The sequence below is a fragment of the Mastigoproctus giganteus genome, chromosome 6, assembly GCF_048544385.1.
Source record: "Mastigoproctus giganteus isolate SK-2022 chromosome 6, ASM4854438v1, whole genome shotgun sequence".
Lineage (NCBI taxonomy): Eukaryota > Metazoa > Arthropoda > Arachnida > Uropygi > Thelyphonidae > Mastigoproctus > Mastigoproctus giganteus.
The window spans coordinates 172863890-172891203 of record NC_143580.1 but is presented as its reverse complement, the minus strand read 5'-3'; the positions used below and the strand labels follow the sequence as shown (position 1 = coordinate 172891203).

The window sequence follows — 27314 nt, the reverse complement described above, 5'->3', positions numbered from 1 at the left end:
CGATGTTAAACTTCAATTTCCACCTCTCAGCCCATCTGCTCAACTTTTCTAGATCCTGTTGCAGCAGCATACTGTCATTAGTGTCATCCTGTTGCAGCAGCATACTGTCATTAGTGTCATCCTGTTGCAGCAGCATACTGTCATCCTGTTGCAGCAGCATACTGTCATTAGTGTCATTAACAACCCTGCCAACCTTCGTATCGCCTGCAAACTTGGACATTAAGCCTGATATACCATCATCAATATCATTAATAAATACAGAAAACAACAATGGACCCAACACTGAACCCAGAGGGACTCCACTAATAACATTAGTCCACGAGGAGCACTGTCCATTGATTACCACTCGCTGTCTTCTCCAACTCAACCATCGCTTTATCCAAAGCAGCAATTTGCCTCCAATGCCACACTGCTCCAATTTGTGCAGCAGTTTTCCATGAGCAACAGTATCAAAAGCCTTTCTAAGATCCAAATATATGATAAAGTTATTCCCTGCATCCAGTTCCTTTGTGACTACATCATAGTATCCAATCAAATTGGTCAGACAAGACTTCCCTTTAACAAATCCATGCTGTGTCCGAGCTATAACTGAAGTCTTGTCTAGATGATCCTGCAGTGCTTCTTTAAGCAGTGCCTCCATTAAGTTAAACTAACAGGCCCCTTGATTCTCATTTGTTATTTGGGGTCACATTTGCACATCTTCAGTCCATGGGTACCTCCCCTCAGTCCAAGGAAGCTCTCATAATTATGGCTAAGGGTTTGCTTACTTCCTTTGCTGCCTCCTTTAATATAACTGGATAGGTCCCACCCACCCCAGGTGCCTTTCTTATGTTTATCTTCAACAATTTCCCCTCCACTTTGCTCTCAGTTATTACAAAATCTTCTAGCTCACTGCCAGAGTTTAATTCACCTATGGCATTCCCCTCCCTGAATAACTCCTCATGTGTGAATGTAGATGCAAAATACTCATTCAGTTTTTTTGTTAGCTACCTGAGCAGGATCATCAACAGTTGGACCATCGATATCCAGTGCACCAATCTGATTCATCCCTTTCCTTCTAGAGTTTACATAAGTAAAGAACTCTTTGCTGTTTTTCTTTGCATCCCTTGCCAAGGATTTCTCGTAATCTGCCTTCGCCTGCCTAACCTCCTTTGTAACTTGGTTGCATATCAACTTGTATCTATCATAGGCTTCTGTGTCATGTGTTAATTTGTAAGTATCCCATGCATTTTTCTTCTCTGCCATATGCCTCATTAGTTCATCTGACATCCATTTAGGCCTAAACCTTGAACAATATTTCTTAGTTGGTATGAAAAGTCTAGTAGCTTCCAAGATTAATTCTTTGAATGCTTCCCATTTTGAATTTGCTGTTGGTAACATCATCAGTTGGGTCCCACCGTATAAAATTTAAATAGGCTAAGGTAAAGAAAGCCAACACGAGTGTCTTTAAAAATAAAAGTATAAGTAAAGTAAATAAAAAAATAATATTTTGTTAATAAACAATTTATGCGTTAGTCCACATGATTCTAAAGAAAAAAAGGTTAACTCCTCCATTTCGGGAGGGGTTCAAGCTCCCATGGGATTCAAGTGGAGGTAACCTGACCTTTTTTACCATTAGGGCATATTATTGAACAAGAAAATAAAAATACAGTCATAAAAAAATTTATTTTTTTATGAACATATTTCTAAATATGACTGTGATTTCTAAAGAAAACGGGTTAGATTGCCCCCTCCACTTTGGGAGGGGTTCAAGTCCCATGGGATTCAAGTGGAGGTAACCTGACCTTTTTTTCACCATTATGAAAAGCATTCATTAGGGCAAGTTATCATTAGTGCTTCTGAGTGCTACCAAAATGATACTAACCCGATGTTATAGTGTGTTGTGTTGTGTTCGTGCACCAACAGTGCATCATTTGCCACACCTACCTCTCAATTAATATATCGTTCTCGACGTTGCTCCACGATAAGACCTACTGTCTATTTACTGAGCGAGCAGCGCTAGAGTGTCGTATCAGGAAAATAAATTTTCGCGTAAGTTATCCAACATTTCTCGTATTGGCTTTCTTTACCTTCGCCTTTAAATACTGTCTCAAACCTCCATAGTTGCCTTTACGAAAGTAATAACCCTTCCCTTTACCCCTTATGGTAGTTAACATTTGAGTAAATCTCACTTCAGAACACTGTGATCACTGCCACTTAGTGGTTCCTTTATCTGAAGCTTAATGCTGGTTTCATGGGTGGAATTTTGGTTAAATACTAATTAACCAAAATGGTCCACAATTATGCAGTCAATCAATACTGGCACCAATGCATATATATTTTCCAGCTGGTATCGGAGATCCGTGGCTTCTGTGATGGTCTTCTACTTCTGTAGTGCATTTGTTATAGGGTTTTCCACATGGTATGGGTACTTATGATGTGATGTGATGTTCCAGATTAAATTCAGAAGATAATACAGTCAGTCCTCGTATAGCATGATAGTTGTGTTCCTAGAAACCCTCGTGCAACATAAACAACAGGCCCTATGGGAAAAATAGGGTTAGGTGCCGACCACCCAAGATTGAACACACATTTGTAATCAAAACATTACCAAACACAATAAATAATCGCAATAAAATACTTACGTATTTTATTACGACCATTACATAATAAAATATTGCTAATGCTTTTGCTTCTATCGTAAGCAAACTTGTTTTTTGTTTGATTTTCTATCCAAACAGACGACAGCCGTTTCATCTCTTCCAATTCTTGTGTCTTAATCTAATGGATTTTAATTACACTTTGAGTTGTTCCTGCTATGAAAGTTGTTTTTATTTTCTCTGCATTCTTTGTAATTCTCGGCGTTGCCTCATTTAGGCCTGTAGCACATGCCATATCACATGGTCTTTCATTTCGCTCAAAGCGTTTCGCAATTTCATTTTTTCTCAATCGACAGAGGCGGACTGGCCATAAGCCTTACCAGGGGAAACCCCGGTGGTCCGGAGGCCGGTGTGATTTTGGCCATAAACGCTAGTATGAGGCCACTACAAATTTTCCCGGGTAAGAATTTTTGACCCAGTCCGCCTCTGTTTATCGATATTGCTTTTCTTTTTCTCTCTGCATCTGCAGTGTCTTCACAAGGACGTTTCCTTTTCACACCTTTTAAGAATTTTACCCATTTTTAGGAAATAAAGCACAATTACAAAATGAGGAGGCACGCTTGATACACAAACTAAGCTGCGCGCGTGTAGCAGCTGAATAAACAATACCATAAAGGCAGAGATGCACTATTAATACCTCACTAGCTCACATTTTACTAAAGCACATTTCTGGGGGTTACTACCATAAAACAATAAAAACAATTTCCAGTTGCATTTCTGCTAGTGGAATCTGTTATAAACTGGTAGTAAACTCGATCTAATTGCATTTGCGATAATACCGATAGCTGGAATTGTGTGGGTTTTTAAGCTATTATGGTGAAATGTGTTTCCCCTTCACTGATATAAAAAACATAAATACATTTTCAGAATCTTCTCTTCATTCCTATTGTGTTGTGTTCAGTTGGGGTGATTCCGCATTCGACTGCCATTTCTTGTAAACACAAAGGTGAATCGTGCTTAAGCGAATTTGGTTCGTGTTATATACGATATCGTTCCCCTATTTATAAATCGTGTATGATCGAATTTGTGTAGTGTAAACACATGTTATACAAGGACTGACTGTACTTCATTGTTTGCCAACGATTATGCTTGATAATCTATTCCAGACATTGAATGCCTCCATCAAACATGTTATTTCTGTTCACAGATGCTTTTGATGTAAATAATGTCTATGCTGGGGGAACCCTACGGCACTCAGGCTGTCGTGAAAAGTGAAACGTCTAACCACTGTTATATCTTCGAAACTATTAGAGAGTAGTATAAACAGCTCGTACTTATTTTGTTGGATATATAACGCCATCGACAATCATGCAAGAAAAAATTAGAAAGTTTGATATTTAATATCATTTTTTTCGAAAAAACTAAAAAGTTCACATTTTGGTCATTTGCAGTTACGCCTTGGTTACTTTCACTCTCAGTAACTTCTAAACTATGACAGATAGACATAAACAGTAAGCGAGAAAATCGTTCAGTAGTAAATGTAGTTTTTACAACTATATATAGTTTTGATGTAGCTCTTATGGTTCCCGAGTAATAGCGATGCAAATTTGAGAAAGTTGAAATATTCAAGCATTTTCAAGTTTCTTTTCGCAATATCTTGAAAACTATAAATTTTAGACAAAATCAGTAAGCAATAAAATTTTTGCCCTTTGAGAGCAATACAAGGATATATAACTAGATTTCAAATCGGGTTTTTAGTTTTCGAGAGTTGAACAACTTGTTAAAGTAACTACTCTGTTCAGTTACTTCACATTTGTCAAGCAGTGTGGTTGTGCTTCATTTAATTAAGTTGTAATGATGCCGAAAGTTACATCAACTAAACGTGTTCAAAGATTTCGACAAAATCACAAATCTAATGTTGGAAAGCAAGCACCAAAGTCAGCGGCGGAATGCAAGAGAGAGAATCATCTAGATTCACATTTCTGCACAATTTCCATTCCTTTCTTTCACAATATAACTCTGAATGCTGGGCTGTAGATTTTGGCATGCGTTGTACTTGTTGCATGCAGTGACACAAGTACAATGCATGTGCCCAAGAAAACTCAATTGTATGCAACAAGTTTAGTGATGCAACAAGTTGCGTACAATTGAGCAACAAAATTGTTGCCCTCTGAGAGCTCTACAAGGACATACAGGGTGTCTCAAAAATACACGGCATAACTTCAAGAATAAGTTCCTCATATGTAGACAATAAAAATATTTTATATCAACATTGTTCCGGAAATGCTTGGTTCTCTAGTTATTAACCGGAATGTCTTATCTCCTGCAGGTGATTTCCTTCATCACAAGGTACTGTGTGTGTGTGTGTGTATATACTGTGTCGGGGTGGTACCTAGGCATGTGCCCATCTCCACCTAAAACATTTTAACAGAAAAACTGTAAAGTGGGCCTGAATTATAGCTAAGAAATAGAATATTCAAAAGAAGAAAATTTTGAGATGGATTCAATTTTGAACAATGATCTAAAACTAATAACTGAATTTTGTATAGGAAAGGTTAAAATTGTATTAAAGAAGTGTTTGTGTGTATAGTGTGTTGTTAATGTCAGGTCACTTTGCCATCAGGAAGCAGCTGTCATCCACAGCTGCTAAGTGATGCCCGTCCCCGGCACGTGGAGCCGGACCTGCTCTACTATTATGATCTTTAGTGCCAAAGCACAATCCTGCACCCGACAGAAAAAGTGCAATACTGTCGGGTGCCAACATTCCTGGTCTCAGGTTGCCCAAACCCAAGAGCCAAGAAAGGAAAAAAAAAAAAAAAAAAAAACCACCGTAGTGGTACATGTTGAGGAACCACAGATCAGACATATAGCTTCCTGATCTGAAGCTCCCAACCCAGATGCATTTATGCATTATTCAAATATGCTGCCAGCTCAACCTCCGACAAATTTCTTATGATCATCCTTCTGGTGAACACAGCAGATGCGAACCTCTGCAAGGCCTGGAAACTGGAAGCATCATTCAAAAGCACCTGCACATTATCCTCAGTGATGTTAGTAAGTTCATTGAAAAGTCGGCTCTGCACAGATCCATACAAAGGACAAAGAAATAAAAATGTGTCCAAGATTCCGCCTCGCCGCAGGAACACCACGGATCAGGCTCCAATCCTCGAGAATGTAGTTTTTCACGAAAGGATCCGTGTTCTGTCAATATATAGTTGGTATACATCGAAGGATGAAACCATGACGACACTGTTTTTGACATTGCAAAATCTGCTGATGGGATTAACTTCCTCGTTACCTGTCCTACCTCAGAAGGGCCCCACCGATTCCTCCAAACTTCAACTAATGAACTCCAGATTCTAAGTTTTTCTTCTTTGACGTTGTTAGTAAGGTCAACGGAAATGTCCAAACACTCAGTCGAAATTCCCCTCCTCAGTGCGTACAGCATTCCCCGATACATAATATATAAATCCAATGGAATGGTTCCTGCAATGACCTGCAACGCCGCTGTTGACACAGTTCTTGGAGCATGTAAAAAAGCCAATAACATTGATCTCTGCTGTTGTTGTTGTTTGGTTTTTAGGAGCATTAGCAACTAAGGCCATATTGCTCTGGGATATGCGGTGGTCATTCCCTGAATGACCTTTCCGCATCCTCCGTATTTGGTGGTGACGGGCTCGAACCCCGGTCTAATCAAGAAGCGTGTGCTACGCACTGCTGCTCCTTCCCACCTGGCTACGGAGGCGCCATTGATTGATCTCTGCAGTGACATGAGTTTGCTTCTGATTCGGACCTTATTTACTGCACCCATCCACACTCCTGCCGCGTAAGCCACTATTGGCAGAAAGACAGTTCTGTAATATAATATCATAGTTCTTTTGTTAAGCCCCCATTCCTTCCTAGATATCCGAATCACTGCAGAGGTGAATTTCTTGATTTTTTCATTTAGGTGCGACACATGCAAATGAAAACCCATCCTGTCATCCAAAATCACTCCTAGATATTTTGTATTAGAAACTAGAGGAATTTGTTTTCCCTTTAATAGCACTCTGGGCGGACAGTTGTAGTCAAAGTGATTTTTGAACACCATAAAGTTGGTTTTTTTGGGTGAAATTTTCAACTTGTTTAAGGTGGCCCACGCAGACAAGTCATCCAAAATGTTCTGTAGTTTTTGCTCCAGTATTGTTCCGGACCTTCCAGAAACTCCCACAACTAAGTCGTCCGCATACGCCACCTGTAGACCTCCAGAAGCTTGAGATCCGTTCAGCCACTGATCCAGAACAGCGTTCCAAAATATTGGTCCCAACACCGACCCCTGTGGGCATCCTCGATTAATACATTTGTGATACATCAAATGCCTCGCACAAACCTTCACCATTCTATCACTAAAATATGAACGAACCACTCCATATATATTTCTGTCGCATCCAGACAATCTCAGGGATCTCAACACGCTCTCCCACCACACGGAGTCAAAAGCACCCTCAAAGTCTACAAACACTGCTAAAACATACTTTTCAGGAGAGGATTTTATATAATTGATCAAAGTCAAAATGGCATCTTCAGTTGAGTGACCCTTCTTAAACCCGAACTGATCGTCTGATATAGCGTGATTTACTGTTAGCACATCAATGATCCTAGGGAGCAACAACCGTTCAAACAACTTTCCTAAATTTGCCAAAAGAGAAATTGGCCTATATGCCCTAGGTTCCCTCTTGGGTTTGCCAGGCTTGTGAAGGATCTTAAGAAGGGCAATCTTCCAAGATCTAGGAAACTTCATCTCCAAGAAACACTTGTTGTACATATTTAACAAAATCTGAGGACAAATGTCATAAAATTTTAATAAAACCTTATTTTCAATCAAATCCAATCCCGGGCACTTTTTAACATTCAGTTTAGTAATAGCTGCTCCCAGCTCCAACATGGAAAAAAGGCTGATCTCTGATGAACCCTCATACTTAATATTCTCCAAGCGTATTTTTGACTGTTCAGCCGTATCCTGCCCTGGTACATCCTCAGGAAAGAGCTCCCCAACTATTTTTCCAACAGTATCATGCCAGTTGTCAGTTTCCTTTCCGTTGACCACTACTGTGTTATAAATTTCTCCATGTAATAGCTTATCTCTTGTGATCCTATAAATCAGTCCCCAGGGGTCCGAATTGCCCACCTCTTTGACTAAAGTCTGCCAACATTCAATCTTGGCACAAGCTATTTGCTTGTGATATTCTCTTCTTAATTGTTTGTAGTTATTACTAAGCAGTAATACATCTTGTACCGACAGATGCTTATTCCGCTGGAGCATTCTCCTGGCCTTCATCACCCTAGATCTCAGCTCGGTCAGAGCTGGAGACCACCAAGGAACCGGGACCGCTCGGAATTGTTTTCTTTTAGCACTTAGTACCATAGCCTGATATAGATGATACTCAACGTGGGACACCAATTCATCGGCATTGAAATCATTCAAGAATGTTTTATTGTTATCATTATAAACGGATTTCAAGTAACTACTAAATTTGTCCCAGTTTACCCTTTTCATTGAAAATCTCTTCAGGTTACCTAAGCCAAAGTTCCTTCGCGCAGCTTCAGGAGCAATATAAAAAGAAATTGCGTTGTGGTCACTGTTCACCAAATCAGGATTCACGTCCCATTCTAAAATCCTCTCATCATATCCTGACGAGACAATTGTCACATCTATGTTGGACTCACCGTTACTAGTTGAGAATGTAAAAGGCTTCCCAGGTAAATTCTGAACGCTCAAATTATACGATAAAATCAATTCCTCCAAGAGAGACCCACGAGAGTCAACAACTCCACTATGCCAAAAGTTAGACTTGGCATTGAGGTCAGCCACAAGAATCAATCCCCGCTCTGCAAATCTCGAACAGATTCTATCAATGTGGTGCAAAGAAATCTGGAAATCATCCGCTGGAGAGCAATACGCAGACACTAAACAAAAGGAATACTCCATCAGTGACACAGCGACGCATACCACGTCCCTGGAACACTCTCCAGTAATAGCAGTCATCACTATGTCCTGATTAAAAGCGACTATTGCCGATCTAGGAGGGGCATCCGAAACAGAAACCACTCGGCATGATGATGGGTATCCCATTACCTTATATACAAGTCCTCCCACCTGTGCAGTGTAATATGGTTCCTGAATACAAACCAAATCTATGTTATTGTCAAAAGCAGCCACTCGAATTTCATCTGCTACAGCACGGGACCGCTGTCCATTAATCTGCAAGACTTTTAAGCATTGATTATTAAAATTATCTGTGGTAAAATGCAAATGATTTCCTTTATTCATTATATGTTCTCCTGTCTGTCATTTCTGCAGCTCTGATGTATTCAGGACATTTGCTGTCCCGCACTGAATGATCACAGCCTCGACCTCTCCTTTTGCAATTAATACACTGTGGGGGACTTTCTTTGTTAGGACACTCGGCATAAACATGACCGCTATTGGCACAGTGGCCACAGGACACAGTATTATGCGAGCAGGTCTGTGAAGAATGGCCATAGCCTAGACAACGAAAACACTTGTTAACCACTGTAAATTTACGAAAACGATGGGATCCAAAGCCTAAAAATATTCTGTCGTTTTTAAACAGACACTTATACAAGCGTGGGCTAAAGCCAATGATCCAATTTGTAACCCTAGTGCCTGAGCCGGAGCTGAACCTGAAGGAAACCTCCTGGTTCACATCCTCTTGAGTGAAATTATGATCCTGAAAGTTTTTGTAAAACAAATCCTCCAAGATTTCTTCTTTGGTAAATTCTTTTGGGACTCCATATATTAAAACAGTTGGATTAGAAAATTTTGGTTTCTCCACAGACAATCCTGCCTGCTTGAAAGATAGTGTCTCAGTTATTCTACTTGCGTCTCCCTGGCACGTAGTCTCAAGCAAGACTGCCTTGTTTCTCAGAAGGCGTATGTTTTTGATCTTCATGTTTTTGTATTCATTCTTAATGGCGTCCGTAATAGCAGATCTCACATCCTGACTTGAAGCAATCTCAGAGCCCTCAGAAGGGCGAAAAATAACAATGTTATTAGGATCAGATTGACCTCCAGGGACCCTGCGAGCTGGTCTGTCCATATTTCCCTGTCTCCCAGAAGACTCCAAGGCTACAGGCTCATACAGCTCTGCAGACCCACGCGCCACATTCGCAAAAGACTTAGACCCAGGAGCCAAGGCCCCGGGCAACGGCTGTCTCTTCATTAGTCTGTCAAAATGATCAGCCCGAATCTCTAATTCTGCCGAGCGAACTTTCAGACCTTCGTTGTCAATTAAAAGTGCTGTAGTTATAGACTCCAAATCCGCCCAGAGGCCACAGATATTGTTATAAGTTGTTTTTGTTACCCCACTCGAATCTAAAGACAAACTCGGTTAGAGCTCTTCTCATCTTTGACACTGTCGAATAAACCGCTGATGCATCCAAAGAACCTCCCAGATTTAGCCCCTCAACAAGTGAGGAGCCCACAACAGAGACTCCTTCCAGGGCTGAATTAACTTCCAGATTATTATCCACATGTTTCTCCACCAAAAGGGGCCCCAGCTCCAAGATCCCGAGCATCCAGAGAAGTGGAGGGCTCCTCCAGAAGAATTGGAGGAGTCACAACACTGTCCCCATTTGAAACCTGATCAGACGAGACCACTTTTTTACTTTTTTCCTTGTCCACGTGGGACCCCAGCTTAGGGGTCAAAGGAATCGTTCTGCCTTTAAGTGTTTTAAATATTTCAGGGGACCTCTTTCCTCCAACTTGGTCCATCGACCCAGAGTCAGAAGATGAGTCATCATCAGAGTTACCCCGTTCCTCAGTCTCCTTATCAACTGTTTTGTGTGTGCCGGCCTCCTCATTTTTATCCTTACATGTTCCTGCCTGTTTTTTATTCTTACTTTTGCTTTTGTTCTTATGCTTGTCACCCTTAGTTCCACCTTTTGGTGCTTTAGTTACACTTTTACCCTTATGTTTTTTAGAGGCCTCAGGTGTTCCCCTGGACTCCCCGGAAGACACTCCCTCAATATCAGACTCCTGAATCAACTCTAAATTAAATTCTGTATTCATGTCTTAAAGATTATGTTTAATAAAACAAAGACTCAAAAACTGTTGTTTGAAGAATCCTCTTCTTCCTGCAAGAAAATATCTTTATTTACTTGTTCCTCTTCCTCTGTACTGTCCTGAAAAAATACCTACCTTCCAGCCCCTGTAATAAATTATCAAATCAATATAGATAGGTATATAAGTCTATTTTCCATGTATGAAGCTGGATGAAAAATCGGTATGAAAGTTTTGATTTTCACAAATCCTGAATTCTGTATCTCAGCTCCTAATCACCAGACCATGTACTCAAATCAGGAGCAAGCGGATATGCATGGTATGTACGGTTTGGCAGATGGCAATGCTCTGGAGGCTTGTCGTTTGTACCACGAAAGGTTCCCAGAACGAAGATGTCCAGACAGGAAAACGTTTGAAGGTATCCATCGCCACCTTTGTGAAAATGGGACCTTTACACCTCGTGCTGTCGACAGAGTATGACCAAGATCTATGACTCCTGAAGTAGAGGGGGAGATTTTGGATATTGTGCATGTCACTCCTGGAATCAGCACACGCAGAATAGCAATGCAACTGGCTGTTCAATGTTCGACTATTTGGAGCGTGTTGCAAGAACACCAACAGTATCCTTACCATCTGCAATGGGTACAGGCCTTGTCACCAGCAGATTACGCAACAAATGCGTAATGTTCTGCCAGTGGTTCTTGCAGCAGTGTGGTACAACTCCTCACTTTCCTGCCTTAGTGATATTCACAGATGAAGCACAGTTCACACGAGAAGGAATCCAAAACTTTCACAATCAGCATGTATAGGCTGAGGAAAACCCACATGCAATTCTTCCATCACATCACCAACAGTGGTTCAACTTCAACATCTGGGCGGGTGGTTTTGGTGATAAGTTATTTGGGCCCCATGTACTTCCAATCAAACTCACAGGGCAGGCATACAGAAACTTTCTGGAAAACAACATGCCTGATTTCTTGGACAACACGCCACTGATCATTCGTCAACAAGCACACTTCGTGCACAATGGCGCTCCCACACATTTCAGCCACCTAGCCCGCAATTACCTGAATCAGAGGTTTCCTGGTCGGTGGACCAACTGCCTGGCCTCCAACGTTCACGATTTAAGCCGACTAGATTTCTTCTTATGGGGCCATTTAAAGTCATTGGTGTATTCACTCTGGTAGCTGATGTGGAAACTCTCTGCAATCGAATTGTGGCAGGTTCTGAGACAATAAGAAACATGCCAGGAATTTGGCATCATCTTCGCAAGTCCATGAGACATTGATGTGAGGCCTGTATTCAGGCAGAAGGTGGACATTTTGAACAATTCCTATAAGGTGATGTGAACAGTTAAGTTCATAGACAGACCTTCAAAACTCGGAAACCAAGCATTTCCGGAACTATGTTGATATAAAATATTTTTATTGTCTACATATGAGGAACTCATTCCTGAAGTTATGCTGTGTATTTTTGAGAGACCCTGTATAACTACATTTCAAATCGGGTTTTTAGTTTTCGAGAGTTGAACAACTCATTAAAGGTGATTTCAACATTGACGTTAAGAAACCTGAAAATGCTCCATTCCTCGACTTCATGGAATTAATATTCGATCTTAAACTTGCATCAGATCCTACAAAATCTATTACGCATGGTCAATCATGTATAAACTTGGTCTTCAATCGCAATGTTAATAGTTTGAATTGTTTCAACTATGTATCCTACTTTAGTTACCACAAACCTTTATTGCTGATCGTAAATGAAAATACCAAATAAAATAAAACTGATTTTATTAAGCTTAAATTGTATTTTTTCATTTCACATGACGTTATTCAAGGACCCACCTTCGGCTCCATGGAGCCAACGTCGATTTTTTTTTGAGGTTTTCTCTATTTGTTGTTAAAGATTCAAATTACACTAGCCTTTGAACAATCTACAAATGCAATCACTCTCTCTCTCTCTCTCTCTCTGCTACAGCATGTATTTGTTGAGTGTTCAAAGGACAAATCCCTATGGGCATAAACATTCAATGACCATCATACCTCTTTGGAAGCTAAAGCCCATGAGATCCAGTCTATTCCCGATTGTTGGAAAAATGGATAGGATCTCACAAATATCACAAAATTTGACCTGTAAGATCGAAGATATTTGATTTCACAAAAGATATGGGCAGTAGTCAGATCACATAGTTTTATAGTGTATACAGCTCATATTACGCATTTATAGTGATCTGCTCAATTTACATATTTTTCACAGCATATTGCCCAAACCTCCATTATCCTAATAAAATTTTTAGGGAGTCTACACACACACAAACCTGTTCTGTAGTTTTCAGATAGCTCTTTTCTTCATCAGCAACATACAATAAATATGACACAGTGGGTTTAAATACTACAGAACAACCATCGGAAATATACCAGACCCACTGCCTAATGGCACTATGAAGGAGTAATAGTATAGCTTAGTGTAAGGCAATTTCGGAGGCTTGTATTTCTTGAGAATGTTCTGTAGTGTTTCAGTATCCTGTGTCATTTTAATGTAATTCATGAATGAATAAAACAGATTTTTCAAGAGCTATAGAGTTTTATTTTTTCAACTTTTTTTATGTACAGACAATATATGCACATTTTATTCTCAACAAAACAGACATCAGCACTTTTAATTATTTTTATGATTTACTTGTAGGGACCAATTAATTTTCTGAAAATAAATTTTTGTCAGTTTTCTTATATATAGGCGTTCAAATAACTGTGTTATACACTATGAAGTTTGTAGATATGAAATTTAAGTATTCTGTCTTGACTGTAGGCTGATGCTGCATTTTCCCTGAACAATGCTATTCCAATGGACTGTGTTGATATTTATAAAATTCAAAGACATGTTTTTCTGCAAGAACCTGATCCAACATAAAGATCAAAGTGGCAATATTTTAAATTTCATTAACAAAGACAAGAATAATCTCAATAATTCAAAACAAAATAGTCAAACTAAATTTACCTCACTTTCTAGTTGAAGTTTAAGATTTTTAATGTCCTCTTGCAACATGGCATTTTCTTCTGCAGCTCTGTAAAATGAGTACCTCTTTTAATGTTCCTTAAAATAACAAAACATCATCTACCTTATCAAATAAATATAACAGTATCTAAACTTAAAATTCTGGATAAAATTATTTAAGAAGTTTAAATAATGCTGGAAGGCTTCTAATGCAACAATTTGACAGAGCAGATTGAAAAAAGCCAATTATGAGAAATAACTGGCTAAGAGAAAAAAGAACAGGAACAAGTTTTTCACTTAAGTTTAAACACAAGAAGAAAAGAACAAATCAGATCAAACCCTTGTGTAACGAAGGTAGAAAAGTATCATATGAATTCTGACAACAGTGGAACTCGGGGTACTTATTTTCTGCTTGATATAAACTAGTGGGTTTTTGCTGATTTTTGTCTTCATTTGTGTGGTAATTTTTATTTCATTTAATATTCATTTTTATTCTCTTGAATTAAAAGGGTATTTAGACAGTACAAGGTGTGGCTTTTAAATAAGGAGACTGCATGCACAGCCACCCACACCAAGAACTGTGATTTTGTTTCACTTAAGTAAAACAAAGGCACAGCACTTCACCTTGAACTTTTCCGTAGTTGTCTGCCAAGTTACATTCCAACAACACATTCGCTTTTGCAGTGAGACAGGTTTTCACTATAAAATATTCAAAACTGGAAGTTATGAGTTGTTACAACAAGTTTATAGGGAAGATACTATGTCAAGAGCTGCATTTGTCGAAATAGCATAAAAGATTTCTAGAAGGTAGAAGGACAAGTGAATGTGGAAGATGATGAACTTAATTGTCTGGTATCTGTGAAAACTGATGAAAATGTGGACCAGTTAAGGACACTGATTAGAAGTGATCATCATTTAAGCATTACAATGGTTGCATCAGAACTCATTATGGACAAAGAAACATACAAATTTAATTGAAAATTTAGGCATGAGAAAAGTGAGTGCCTAGATGGTTCCAAAAGTTTTGAATGAAGATCAAATAATAAGATGACTCCAAGTTTGCAAAGATGTTTTGAAAAAAAATTGAAGATCCAGACTTTGAGTACCGTAATTACTTGCAATGAAAACTAGCTGTTTCAGTACAATCTAGAAACTAAAAGACAGCCAAGCGACGGAAGACAAAACAATTCCCGCAGACTAAAAAAAAAAGCGTGAATGTCAATATCAAAAATGAAAATCATGACTTTTTTGTTTTCTTTGATATTAAAGGAATTATTATAGCTGAATATATCCCACCAAAATCGACTGTAACCAAGCATACCATATTGAAATGCTGAGAGGCTGCATGGAAAAATTCAAAGGAAGAGACCTGAATTATGGAAGGATGGTTGGCTGCTCCTAAAAGACAGTGCCCCAGCACATACAACATGCTGTCTGCCAGTTTCTGGCAAAAAAAAAAAAAATCCCTGTGTGAATATGCATCCTGATTGTCAGATCTAGTCATGACTTATTTCTCTTCCCTAAACTGAAAAGTGTACTTAAGGGAACCCATTTTCAGTCCACCGAAGACATTAAGAGATAAACAACTGAAGTGTTAAAAAGGCTTACAGAAGATGATTTCCAGAATTGTTTCTGTGTTTGGATGAAACATATGTAGTAGTAGTGGCAAATGATGCAAGAAAGCAAGCTTATAATAACATTAACAAAAAAAAAAAAAAAAAAGCAAGAAAGAAAGAAAAGAAAAAAACACTATACACTTTTCCCAGGAAGCCCAAGGCAATTATTTTGAAAGGGGATAACTTGTAAGGTAAGAAATATTTCATTATATTTATATTATTGCAGCAGTCTCATTATTTAACAGCCACACCTTGTATACTTGTTTGAATTAATTTTTTGCATCAAAACCCAGCACTGCAGGGAAGCATTTCTTTGTGGACTTATTAACAGTATACAAGCAGTTCCTGCTTTACGAGTTCCCAGGTTTCCGAGATCTTTTTTTTTTTTTTTTTTTCCTTTTTAAGTAACAAGCATCAACAAAATCGAAAATATGCTTAAAATAGTTAAATTATAACTAATTTAAACTATGAGCAAAATTATTCAATGCATTTCAATCAGCATTTATACACTGCCTGGCAGTATAAAATTTGCTAAACGTCCCACACTGCCCCATGACAAATGGCCCACATCTACAAGTTATTCACAAGGGTCATTACTAATAGATTAGAAAGAATGCTTGATGAGAATCAACCGAAAGAGCAAACTGGCTTAAGGATATTAATTGCAATAAATAAATGCTAAATATTCATAAATACAGCATTTCAAGCCACACGCATAGCTATACAATACTACAGTAGTATCGTATAGCTAAGCGTTCGTTCAGGCAGATGAGAGCGCCTCATGACTACATAACAAACAAACATTGACAACATTACTATGCTGATGTTACAGTGGTTGCATTGCTCTTCATTTTTGCTGGCTTGTCTTATTTCAAATTTATTTTGCTTATTAATGAGAGCCTTGTCGATAAATTCGGCCGTGGAAAGATTGTGAAAGGCTCAAGGGGTAGAATTTTTTTCAGCCTGCACTGTACTTGTTAACAGGAGAGATTGCTTCTACAGGGATGGGATACACTTAAATAGAAAGGGTGCAAGAATATTTGCTGATGCTATTGAGGCAGTGTTAGGTGGGTCGGAAAACTGCTAGCTTGGGGGGAGACAAAGACGAATAGATTAACAGTAGCCACTGGCAGAGGTGAAAGAGATTCTTGCATTGCTTCTATTGGAATGAGCAGAAGCCTGAAAAACAAGATGCAGGATATTTCAGAGACTGCTGGAGTCATTGCAGTACCAGTAAACACATGGGTTGTGTTAGGGTAGCTAAGAATAGAAATAGGTGCATGTATACTTGCGTGTACACCAATGCTAGGAGTTTAGTAAATAAATTTGTTGAATTTGAGGTATTGCTCAAAACATCAAAGGCAGATATTGTTGGGATATCGGAGACGTGGTGTCACACAGATATGAGGAATGCAGAACTGGAATTTGGGGAGTACAATGTCTACAGGAAGGATAGACTGGATAGGAAGGGAGGAGGGGTTATGCTATTAGTTAAGAAATACATAAAATCCAAGGAAGTGAAGCCAGTGGACTTCGCTGGACAGTGCAGTGTCGAGTCAGTTTGGTGTGACATAAGCATTGGGAGATCAAAATTGAGAGTAGGAGTGTGCTATAGGCCTAATGACTCTGATGAGTATAATAAGAAACTGCACAGGGAAATAGAGTGGGCCAGTAAATCAGAGAGTCTTATAATGGGAGATTTTAATTTCCCAGATATTGACTGGAATTTGGGGGATGGTCACTCACACACTAGCAAGGCTTTTGTGGATTTATTGGATGATTGTTTTCTACATCAGCATGTTCGGGAGGCAATTAGAGGGAGGAATACTCTTGATTTGATTATCAGCAGTGATTCTTCATGCATTAAGAATCTGCAGATAAATGAACCACTAGGTGGCAGTGATCACAGTGTGCTGAAGTGGGATTTACTCAAAGAGGTAACTACCATTAGGGGTAAAGGGAATGGTTATTGCTTTCGTAAAGGCGACTACGATGGACTGAGACAGTATTTAAATTCTATACAGTGGGACCAACTGATGACGTTACCAACAGCAAATGCAAAATGGGAAGCATTCAAAGAACTTATCTTGGAAGCTACTAGGCTTTACATACCAACTAAGAAATATTGTTCAAGGTTTAGGCCTAAATGGATGTCAGATGAACTGATGAGGCATATGGCAGAGAAGAAACATGCATGGGATACATACAAATTAACACATGACACAGAAGACTATGATAGATACAAGTTGATCTGTAACAAAGTTACAAAGGAGGTTAGGCAGGCGAAGGCAGATTACGAGAAATCTTTGGCAAGGGATGCAAAGAAAAACAGCAAAGAGTTCTTTATTTATGTAAACTCTAGAAGGAAGGGGATGAATCAGATTGGTCCATTTGATATTGATGGGTCAACTGTTGATGATCCTGTCTCAGGTAGCTAACAAACTTAATGAATATTTTGCATCGACATTCACACATGAGGAGTTATTTAGTGAGGGGAAAGCCACAGGTGTATTCGACTCTAGCAGTAAGCTAGAGAATCTTGTAATAACTGAGAATAAAGTGGAGGAGAAATTGTTAAAGATAAACACAAGAAAGGCATCCGGGGTGGATGGGATCTATCCAGTTATATTAAAGTAGGCAGCAAAGGAAGTAAGCAAACCCTTAGCCATAATTATGAGAGCTTCCTTGGACTCAGGGGAGGTACCCACAGACTGGAGATGTGCAAATGTCACCCCAATTCACAAAGGAGGATCAAAGGCTGACACAAGTAATTATAGACCTGTGAGTTTAACTTCTGTTCCAGGAAAATTAATGGAGGCACTAGTTAAAGAAGCACTGCAGGATCATTTAGACAAGACTTCAGCTATAGCTCGGACACAGCATGGTTTTGTTAAGGGGAAGTCATGCCTGACCAATTTGATTGGATACTATGATGCAGTCACAAAAGAACTGGATGCAGGGAATAACTTTGATATTATATACTTGGATCTTAGAAAGGCTTTTGATACTGTTGCACATGGAAGACTGCTGCACAAATTGGAGCAGTGTGGCATTGGTGGCAAATTGTTGCTATGGATAAAGGGATGGTTGAGGGGGAGAAGACAGAGAGTGGTAATCAATGGACACTGCTCGTCGTGGACTAATGTTATTAGTGGAGTCCCTCAGGGTTCAGTGTTGGGTCCATTATTGTTTTCTGTATTCATAAATGATATTGATGAGGGTATATCAAGCTTAATGTCGAAGTTTGCAGACGATACAAAGGTACGCAGGGTTGTCAAGGACACTACTGACACTATGCTGCTGCAACAGGATCTGGAAAGGTTGAGCAGATGGGCTGAGAGGTGGCAAATGAAGTTTAACATTGACAAATTGTAAAGTAATACACATGGGAAACAGCAACCCCAGAGCAACGTATCAACTCTGTGGTACTACACTGACAGTGGTAGAGAATGAAAAGGACCTGGGGGTGGTTGTGCAGGCAAATATGAAGTTCTCTGAGCAGTGCAGACGGGCTGCAAGAGTAGCTCATGGTGTATTGTCAATGATATATAGGAATTTTTCTAGCAGGGATAAGGAGGTGATTATTCCCTTGTATAAGGCAATGGTCAGGCCACACCTAGAGTACTGTATACAGGCCTGGAGGCCTCATTTCAAGAAGGATGTAGAGCTGCTGGAACGAGTACAGAGAAGGGCAACAAGATTAGTGAATGGAACAAAGGGGTGCTCTTACGAAGAAAGGCTTAAGATTTGCAAATTACAGTGTCTGGAGACTAGGCACCAGCGAGGTGATCTGATAGAGGTGTATAAAGCCTTGAATGGTTTGAGCATGCTCAATGCTGATGGGATTCTTCCTCTCGCTCAGAATAATCACCCGAGAGGGCATAAATTCAAATTGAGGAAAGACAGATGTAGGATAGACGTGCGGAAATTTGCCTTTAACCAGCGGGTGGTTGGTTGGTGGAACAGACTTCCATCCCTTGTCGTGGAAGTTGATAGCCTAAATAAGTTTAAGGCTCAGCTGGACAGGTATTTCGAACGAACAGAGGGGTGAAGTGGAAGTGGTTTTTTTTTTTTTTTTTTTTTTTTTTTGGCTGATGCTGCATAAGCTTGCTTTCTTGCATCAAATGCCTCTACTAATACTAATGCTAATACTGTACAGTATGCCAAAACAAAGTAATACTATGGAGAATGATATTAATAAAAATTAACAGTGAAGAGGAATAACATTGGAAACAAAATTTGAGATCATAAACAAACATGATCTCATTATTCTTCATCATCATCAGTCAATGATGATGAAGAATAAACATTCTTTAATGTTTGTATGACATAAATATTTTCTTTATTATTATAATTTCCTTGATTTTAGCCTTTAAAGGCTATGTTTTCATTTCTTTGTTAAATAAATCATTGCTTAAGCATAATCTATTGTTTTGTTTACCTCTATTTAACATTACTATGGTCAAATTTCATTGTTCAGGATGTAAACCCTGTTTTTAACATTACATCTATGGGAAATGAATTCCCGCTTTACAAGTTTTCGCTTTACCAGCACATGCTAGGAATAAATTAACTCATAAAATCGAGAACTACCTGTATATTTAACTGAAGATACAAAGTTTGATCATGCACACCAAGTTCTAACTTGTTATGTGTTAGTCTAGTGGAGAGCCATTTTTGAATGAACATTTATTTTCTCATTTCTTGCACATACTGAAATGATAAAAATTTTAACATGAATATTAAGTTTTTCGTAAATTTGGAAAGTCTGGCATGGAAACCCAGGAAATGACTACTACAGTTTTCAGAGACGATGTTATGATAAAAAAAAATTAAATAAATAATAACAAAAAAAAGGTTTAAGTGGTTTCAAAGGTTCTGCGAGAGAAATTTTTAAAGAAGATGAAGAAAGACCTACTGCCCATTAACGTCCTGAAATGATCAAAACATCAATGAGGTCTGCATTGCTATTGGATGGGATCAATGATTGATCATTTTAGAAATGGTTTGAAATGGGGTGACCTTGGTTTGGTCAGGTATGAGGATTTAGGTATGAGGTACATGAGTGGCTCATACTCATGCATTGCCATTTAAGATCAAATACAGCATTGAGTCTTCATTTCGTTTAAGTTGTTTGGGCAAGATATGTCGCATCCTGCATTTTTAATAAATTTCACAACAGGTTAAGCATCTGGTGTATAGATGTGACTCAGAGACTATCAGTGAAAAACAGAATCACCAAGCCCAAAAAAAAAAAAACCACAGCAGTACCAAAATCACATATGAATGTTAAGCTGAATGCATTTTTTGATGAGGGGATGATGTTATCAGAATTTATTCCATAAGGTGTCACTGTAATCAAAGCCTACTGCCAAAAAGTTTTAAAATGGTTGAGAGACCCAATCCAACTTGAATGACCTGAAACTGGTGAAATCGTCAACTCTTTCACAATGCACCGTATATCCCACAATAATGGGCAAATAATGAACTCTCTGGTTAAAGTAATGCAGGACCATGTAGACAGAAATGCAATTATACTGCAGCCACAGCATGGATTTTCCAAAACACAACCTTATTTGAACAATCTGATTGGATACTATGATCTAATAACAAACAAACTGGATGTAAAAAAATAATTTCATATCACATTACTGGTAAGCTTTAGATACTGTTGCATATAAAAGACTGCTGTACAAATTATAGCAATTTGGCATTAAGGGCAAGTTACTGTTCTGGATAAAGGGATGGCTGAATGGGAGAAGACAGAGAGTCTTTATTAACAAATGCTGCTCTTCATGGACTAATGTTATTGGGCAAGTGGAGTCTCCCATGGTTCACTGCCCACTGTTGTTTTCTGTATTTATTAATGATATTGATAAAGGTGTATTAGGCTTAATATCTACATTTTCAGATGATACAAAAGTTGGCAAGGTAGTTAATAACAGTAATTATGGTAAGCTACTCCAAAAAAATCTAAAAAAATTAGGTAGATAGACTGAGAAATGACAGTTGAAATTTAACATTGACTAATGCAAGGTACTGAATATGGGTAACATACCAACATTCAGGTAGTGGAAAATGAAAAAGACCTAGGGGTAATTGTGCAGTCAGATAAGTATTCTGAGCAATGCAGACAAGCTGCCAGGACAGCTCACAGGGTTTTGTCAATGATCAGTAGGAACTTTGCTAGCATGGATAAGGAGTTGATTATCCCTTTGTACAAGGGAATGGTAAGACCTCATTTTAGGAAGGATATAGATCTGCTGGAATGGGTGCAGAAAAAAAAGCAATGAGATTGGTGAAAGGAACATAAGGTGAAGGGGATAGGGTGGTCTTATATTTAGCATTAGCATTAGTAGAGGCATCTGATGAAAGTAATCAAGCTTATGCAGCATTAGCCAAAAAAAAACCTTTCCCATTTTACCCCCCCCCCATTCATTCCAAATGCCTGTCTCGCTCAGCCTTAAATTTATTTAAGCTATCAGCTTCCACAACAAAAAATGGAAGCCTGTTCCACCAATCAACTACCCACTGGCTAAATGCAAATTTCTGCACATTTATTCTACAACTGTCTTTCCTCAATTTGAAACTGTGCCCCCTCAGGTTCTTAGTCTGAGCAAGAGGAAGAATTCCATCAGCATTCAGCTTGCTCAACCCATTCAAGGCATTATACAGCTCAATCAGATCCCCTCGCAGGTACCTACTCTCCAGGCGCTGCAATTTGCAGAAATTAAGCCTTTCTTGGTAAGAGCAACCCTTTGGTCCCCTCACCAATCTTGTTGCCCTTCTTTCTACTCATTCTAGCAACTCTACATCCTTCCTAAAATGAGGCCTCCATACCTGTACACAGTACTCTAGGTGTGGCCTGACCATTGCCTTGTATAACAGGATAATCACTTCCCTGTCCCCACTAGAAAATTTCTATATATCATTGACAAGACTCCATGACCTGCCCCAGCAGCCCTTCTGCACTGCTCAGCAAAATTCATATTTTACAGCACAATTACCTCCAGGTTGTTTTCACTTTCCACTTCCCTGAGTGTAGTATCACACAGTTGGTATGTTTCTCTTCGGTTATTGCTACCCATATGCAGTACTTCGCATTTGTCAATGTTAAACTTCAGTTGCCACTTCTCAGCCCATTTCCTCAACTTATCTAGATCCAGTTGGAGTAGCATACTGTCTTTACTGTCGTTAACAACCCTGCCAACGTTTGTATCATCTGCAAACTTGGACAGTAAACCTCATATACCTTCATCAATATCATTGATAACTATACAAAACAACAATAGGCCCAACACCGAACCCTGGGGAACTCCACTAATAACATTTGTCCACGAAGAGCAGTGTCCATTGATTACGACTCTCTGTCGTCTCCCACTCAACCATCCCTTTATCCATTGTAGCAACTTACCCTTAATGCCATACCTCTCCAATTTGTACAGCAGTCTTCCATGTGCAACAGTATCAAAAGCTTTCCTGAAATCAAACTGAAATCCACCTGATTAGTGGTTATAGTTTGGCTGTGCTGCTCCAAAACAACTTGCACTGATTAAATATGTGGTATAAAAAACAGTAGCTAAGGTTTCATGATAACAAAAAGTTCACCTGATGAATTTAAATCCAGGAGTAAGTTAGAGACTGAGGGATTGGGATTAAGGGTGGTCCAGAATTAAAAGTTACTTTGTAAAAACAAACTGATGAAGTCTTCCATGCTTCTTGGCCACAGGTGGCCAAGAAGGAACATGATAAAAAGCCATCTCTAGAAGACCTCTGAGAGTCTTCCATGTGCAACAGTATCAAAAGCTTTCCTGAAATCCAAGTATATGATAACAAAATTATTTTTGCCATTCGGTTCCTTTGTGACCATATCATAGTATCCAATCAAATTGGTCAGACAAGACCTCCCTTTAACAAACCCATGCTAAGTCTTAACTATTACTGCAGTCTTGTACAGATCCTGCAATGCTTCTATAACCAGTGATTCCATTATTTTCCCTGCAACACAAGTTAAACTAACTGGTCTGTAGTTACTTGTGTCTTGAACTCCCTTTGTGAATTGGTAATACATTTGACCACCTCCAGTCCATGGGGACCTCCCCTTAGTCCAAGGAAGCTCTGATAATTACAGCTAAGGGTTTTGTTTACTTACTTCGTTGCCTCCTTTAATATAACTGGATAGACCCCATCCACCCCAGGTGCCTTCCTTATGTTTAACTTCAACAATTTCTCCTCCACTTTGTTATTACAAAATCACTTAGCTTCCTGTTAGCGTTTGATAAACTTCTGGCACTCCCCCTCATTGAATAACTCCTCATGTGTGAATGTAGATGCAAAATACAGCAAACCCCCGCTATTCGCAGGGGTTATGTTCCTGAGAAATGCTGCGAATACTGAAAACGCAAATACTGAGTTATGGCTCCCATAGTAATAAAGGGGTTCCGTTCCAAAGTATGAAATATATAAGAAAAACTAGTCTAAAATTTTGTCTATGTATGTATTATATGTACCTTCATAATATGACTATGTACATAGACAGCGCATAGTGAAATGCAAGCATATGGCATCGAAATGAAAATAAGAAACAATTTAATATTAAATGTAATATTTATTTAGAAATTTCAAACAAATCTTTCAAACCAGCGCCTTTGCTAGCTAAAAAACTTATCCTGCCAGTGCTATCACCAGTTTTACCAAAGTGTTGATAACAGAGTTTTGCCTTTTCACGCATGATGAGTGAACTTAACGGAATTTTATTTTGAGTTCGGTCTTCTATCCACAGATTTTAAGCCTTTTCCATTTTTTATAATTTAACATCACGAGTTACAGAGCAAATTTTTGAAGCAATTAGCGCATTTTCACAGACACTACGGCAGATTTTTTCTTCCGATTTCTTGATTGATCATACAGTTGACTCATTGATTTTATAATGTTTTGCCACTGAGGAGACACTTTCACCATTAGAAATTTTATCTATTAACTCAATTTTATTTGCTAATGTTATCACCTTCTTTGATCTTTTCACATTTCCCTTGTTATTTGTAGCCATATTTTTGTACGGGTTAGAAAGAACTTGTCCACAATAAAGTCACTTTCTTCCATTCGAAAAAGTCTGTTTTACACTGCAAAACGGTAGATTTATCACTTTTGTAAGCATATCAATTTATAAACTGATAAATTTATTCAGTTCATAAGCATATAAATTAAAAGCAAACGACGAAACCTTCCATGACAAGCGCATGACACATACTAAACAAGTATTAGCGAGAAACATCCACGCTCGCGATTTTGTCACCCCTCTCCCCCCCACCCACTGAGCACTGTTTTGACCGAGAAAGATAATTTTAGCCATGTCCATGTTTTTTTATGGCGGAAAATTTTCACGGCGCTTTAAAATTCACATTTTGTAGGTTTCATTTTATATTAAATCAGCAACCGCGAATATACGAAACCGTGAATAGCGGGGGTATACTGTACTCATTCAGTTTATCAGCTCCCTGAGTATGATCATCAATAGACAACCCATCTATGTTAAGTGGTCCAATCTGATTCATCTCTTTCCCTCTAGAGTTTACATAAGTAAAGATTCTGCTGTTTTTTGTTTTTTTTTTGTATCCTTTGCCAAAGATTTCTCGTAATCTGCCTTCGCTTGGCTAACCTCCTTTGTGACTTCATTACAGACTTGCTTATATATACCATAGGCTTCTGTGTCACCTGATAATTTATATGCATCCCATGCATTTTTCTTATCTGTCATGAGTCTTATTAGTTCATCTAACATCCATTTGTGCCTAAACCTACAAAAGTATTTCTTGGTTGGAACAAAAAGCTTAGTAGCTTCTAAGATTACTTCCTTGAATGCTTCCCATTTAGAATTTGCTGTTGGTAACATCATCAGTTGATCCTACTGTACAGAATTTAAAAACTGTCTGAGACCTCTGTAGTCACCTTTATGAAAGCAAAAGCCCTTCCCTTTAGCCTTGATGGTAGATACATCTTTAAGTAATTCCCACATCAGTACATTGTGATTAGCATTAGCATTAGTAGAGGCATTTGATGAAGGAAAGCAAGCTTATGCAGCATCAGCCAAAAAAAATAAAAAAATAAAAAAATAAAATAAATAAAAAATAACCACTTCTACTTCACCCCTCTGTTTGTTCGAAATACCTGTCCAGCTGATCCTTAAACTTATTTAGGCTATCAACTTCCACGACAAGGGATGGAAGTCTGTTCCACCAACCAACCACCCGCTGGCTAAAGGCAAATCCTACATCTGTAGGATTTGCTATCCTACATCTGTCCTTCCTCAATTTGAATTTATGCCGTCTCAGGTGATTATTCTGAGCAAGTGGAAGAATCCCATCAACATTGAGCATGCTCAAACCATTCAAGACTTTATACACCTCTATCAGATCACCTCGCTAGTGCCTAGTCCCCAGACACTGTAATTTGCAAAACTTAAGCCTTTCTTCTTAAGAGCACCCCTTTGTTCCATTCACTAATCTTGTTGCCCTTCTCTATACTCATTCCAGCATCTCTACATCCTTCTTGAAATGAGGCCTCCAGACCTGTATACAGTACTCTAGGTGTGGCCTGACCATTGCCTTATACAAGGGAATAATCACCTCTTTATCCCTGCTAGAAAAATTCCTATATATCGTCGACAATACACCATGAACTACTCTTGCAGCCCATCTGCACTGCTCAGAAAACTTCATATCTGCCTGCACAACCACCCCCAGGTCCCTTTCATTCTCTACCACTGTCAGTGTAGTACCACAGAGTTGATAAGTTGCTGTTTCCCATATGTAGTACTTTACATTTGTCAATGTTAAACTTCATTTGCCACCTCTCAGCCCATCTGCTCAACCTTTCCAGATCCTGTTGCGGTAGCATAGTGTCAGTAGTGTCCTAGACAATTCTGCCAACCTTCGTATCGTCTGCAAACTTGGACATTAAGCTTGATATACCATCATCAATATCATTTATAAATACAGAAAACAATAATGGACCCAATACTCAACCATGAGGGACTCCACTAATAACATTAGTCCACGATGAGCAGTGTCCATTGATTACCACTCTGTCTTCTCCCCCTCAACCACCCCTTTATCCATAGCAGCAATTTGCCTCCAATGCCACACTGATCCAATTTGTGCAGCAGCCTTCCATGTGCAACAGTATCAAAAGCCTTTCTAAGATCCAAGTATATAATATCAAAGTTATTCCCTGCATCCAGTTCTTTTGTGACTGCATCATTGTATCCAATCAAATTGGTCAGGCAAGACTTTCCCTTAAAAAAACCATGCTGTGTCTGAGCTATAACTGAAGTCTTGTCTAGATGATCCTGCAGTGCTTCTTTAACCAGTGCTTCCATTAATTTTCCGGGAACAGAAGTAAAACTAACAGGTCTATAATTACTTGTGTCGCCCTTTGATCCTCCTTTGTGAATTGGGGTCACATTTGCACATCTCCAGTAGATGGGTACTTCCCCTAAGTCCAAGGAAGCTCTCATAATTTTGGCTAACGGTTTGCTTACTTCCTTTGCTGCCTCCTTTAATATAACTGGATGATCCCATCCACCCCAGGTGCCTTCCTTGTATTTATCTTCAACAATTTCTCCTCCACTTTACTCTCAGTTATTACAAGTTTCTCTAGTTTACTGTCAGAGTTGAATACACCTCTGGCATTCCCCTTGCTGAATAACTCCTCGTGTGTGAATGTCGATGCAAAATATTCATTCAGTTTGTTAGCTACCTGAGCAGAATCATCAACAGTTGAAACCATCGATATCAAGTGGACCAATCTGATTCATCCCCTTCCTTCTAGAGTTTACATAAGTAAAGAACTCTTTGCTGTTTTTCTTTGCATCCCTTGCCAAAGATTTCTCGTAATCTGCCTTCGCCTGCCTAACCTCCTTTGTAACTTGGTTACAGATCAACTTGTATCTATCATAGGCTTCTGTGTCACATGTTAATTTGTATGTATCCCATGCAATTTTCTCCTCTGCCATATGCCTCATTAGTTCATCTGACATCCACTTAGGCCTAAACCTTGAACAAT

At 38.9% G+C, this 27314-nt stretch overlaps 1 protein-coding gene across 2 annotated transcripts in view; it reads right to left on the bottom strand.

Annotated features, from left to right (window-relative positions):
- The window catches only part of LOC150084753 (uncharacterized), a 328924-nt gene that overhangs the window by 100693 nt on the left and 200917 nt on the right, over positions 1–27314 (bottom strand). For both annotated transcript variants that reach the window (XM_090375493.1, XM_090375494.1), the window contains exon 12: positions 13639–13705. In XM_090375493.1, coding sequence (XP_090231619.1) covers positions 13639–13705 — 67 coding nt within the window. The remainder of the gene's footprint in view (positions 1–13638; positions 13706–27314) is intronic.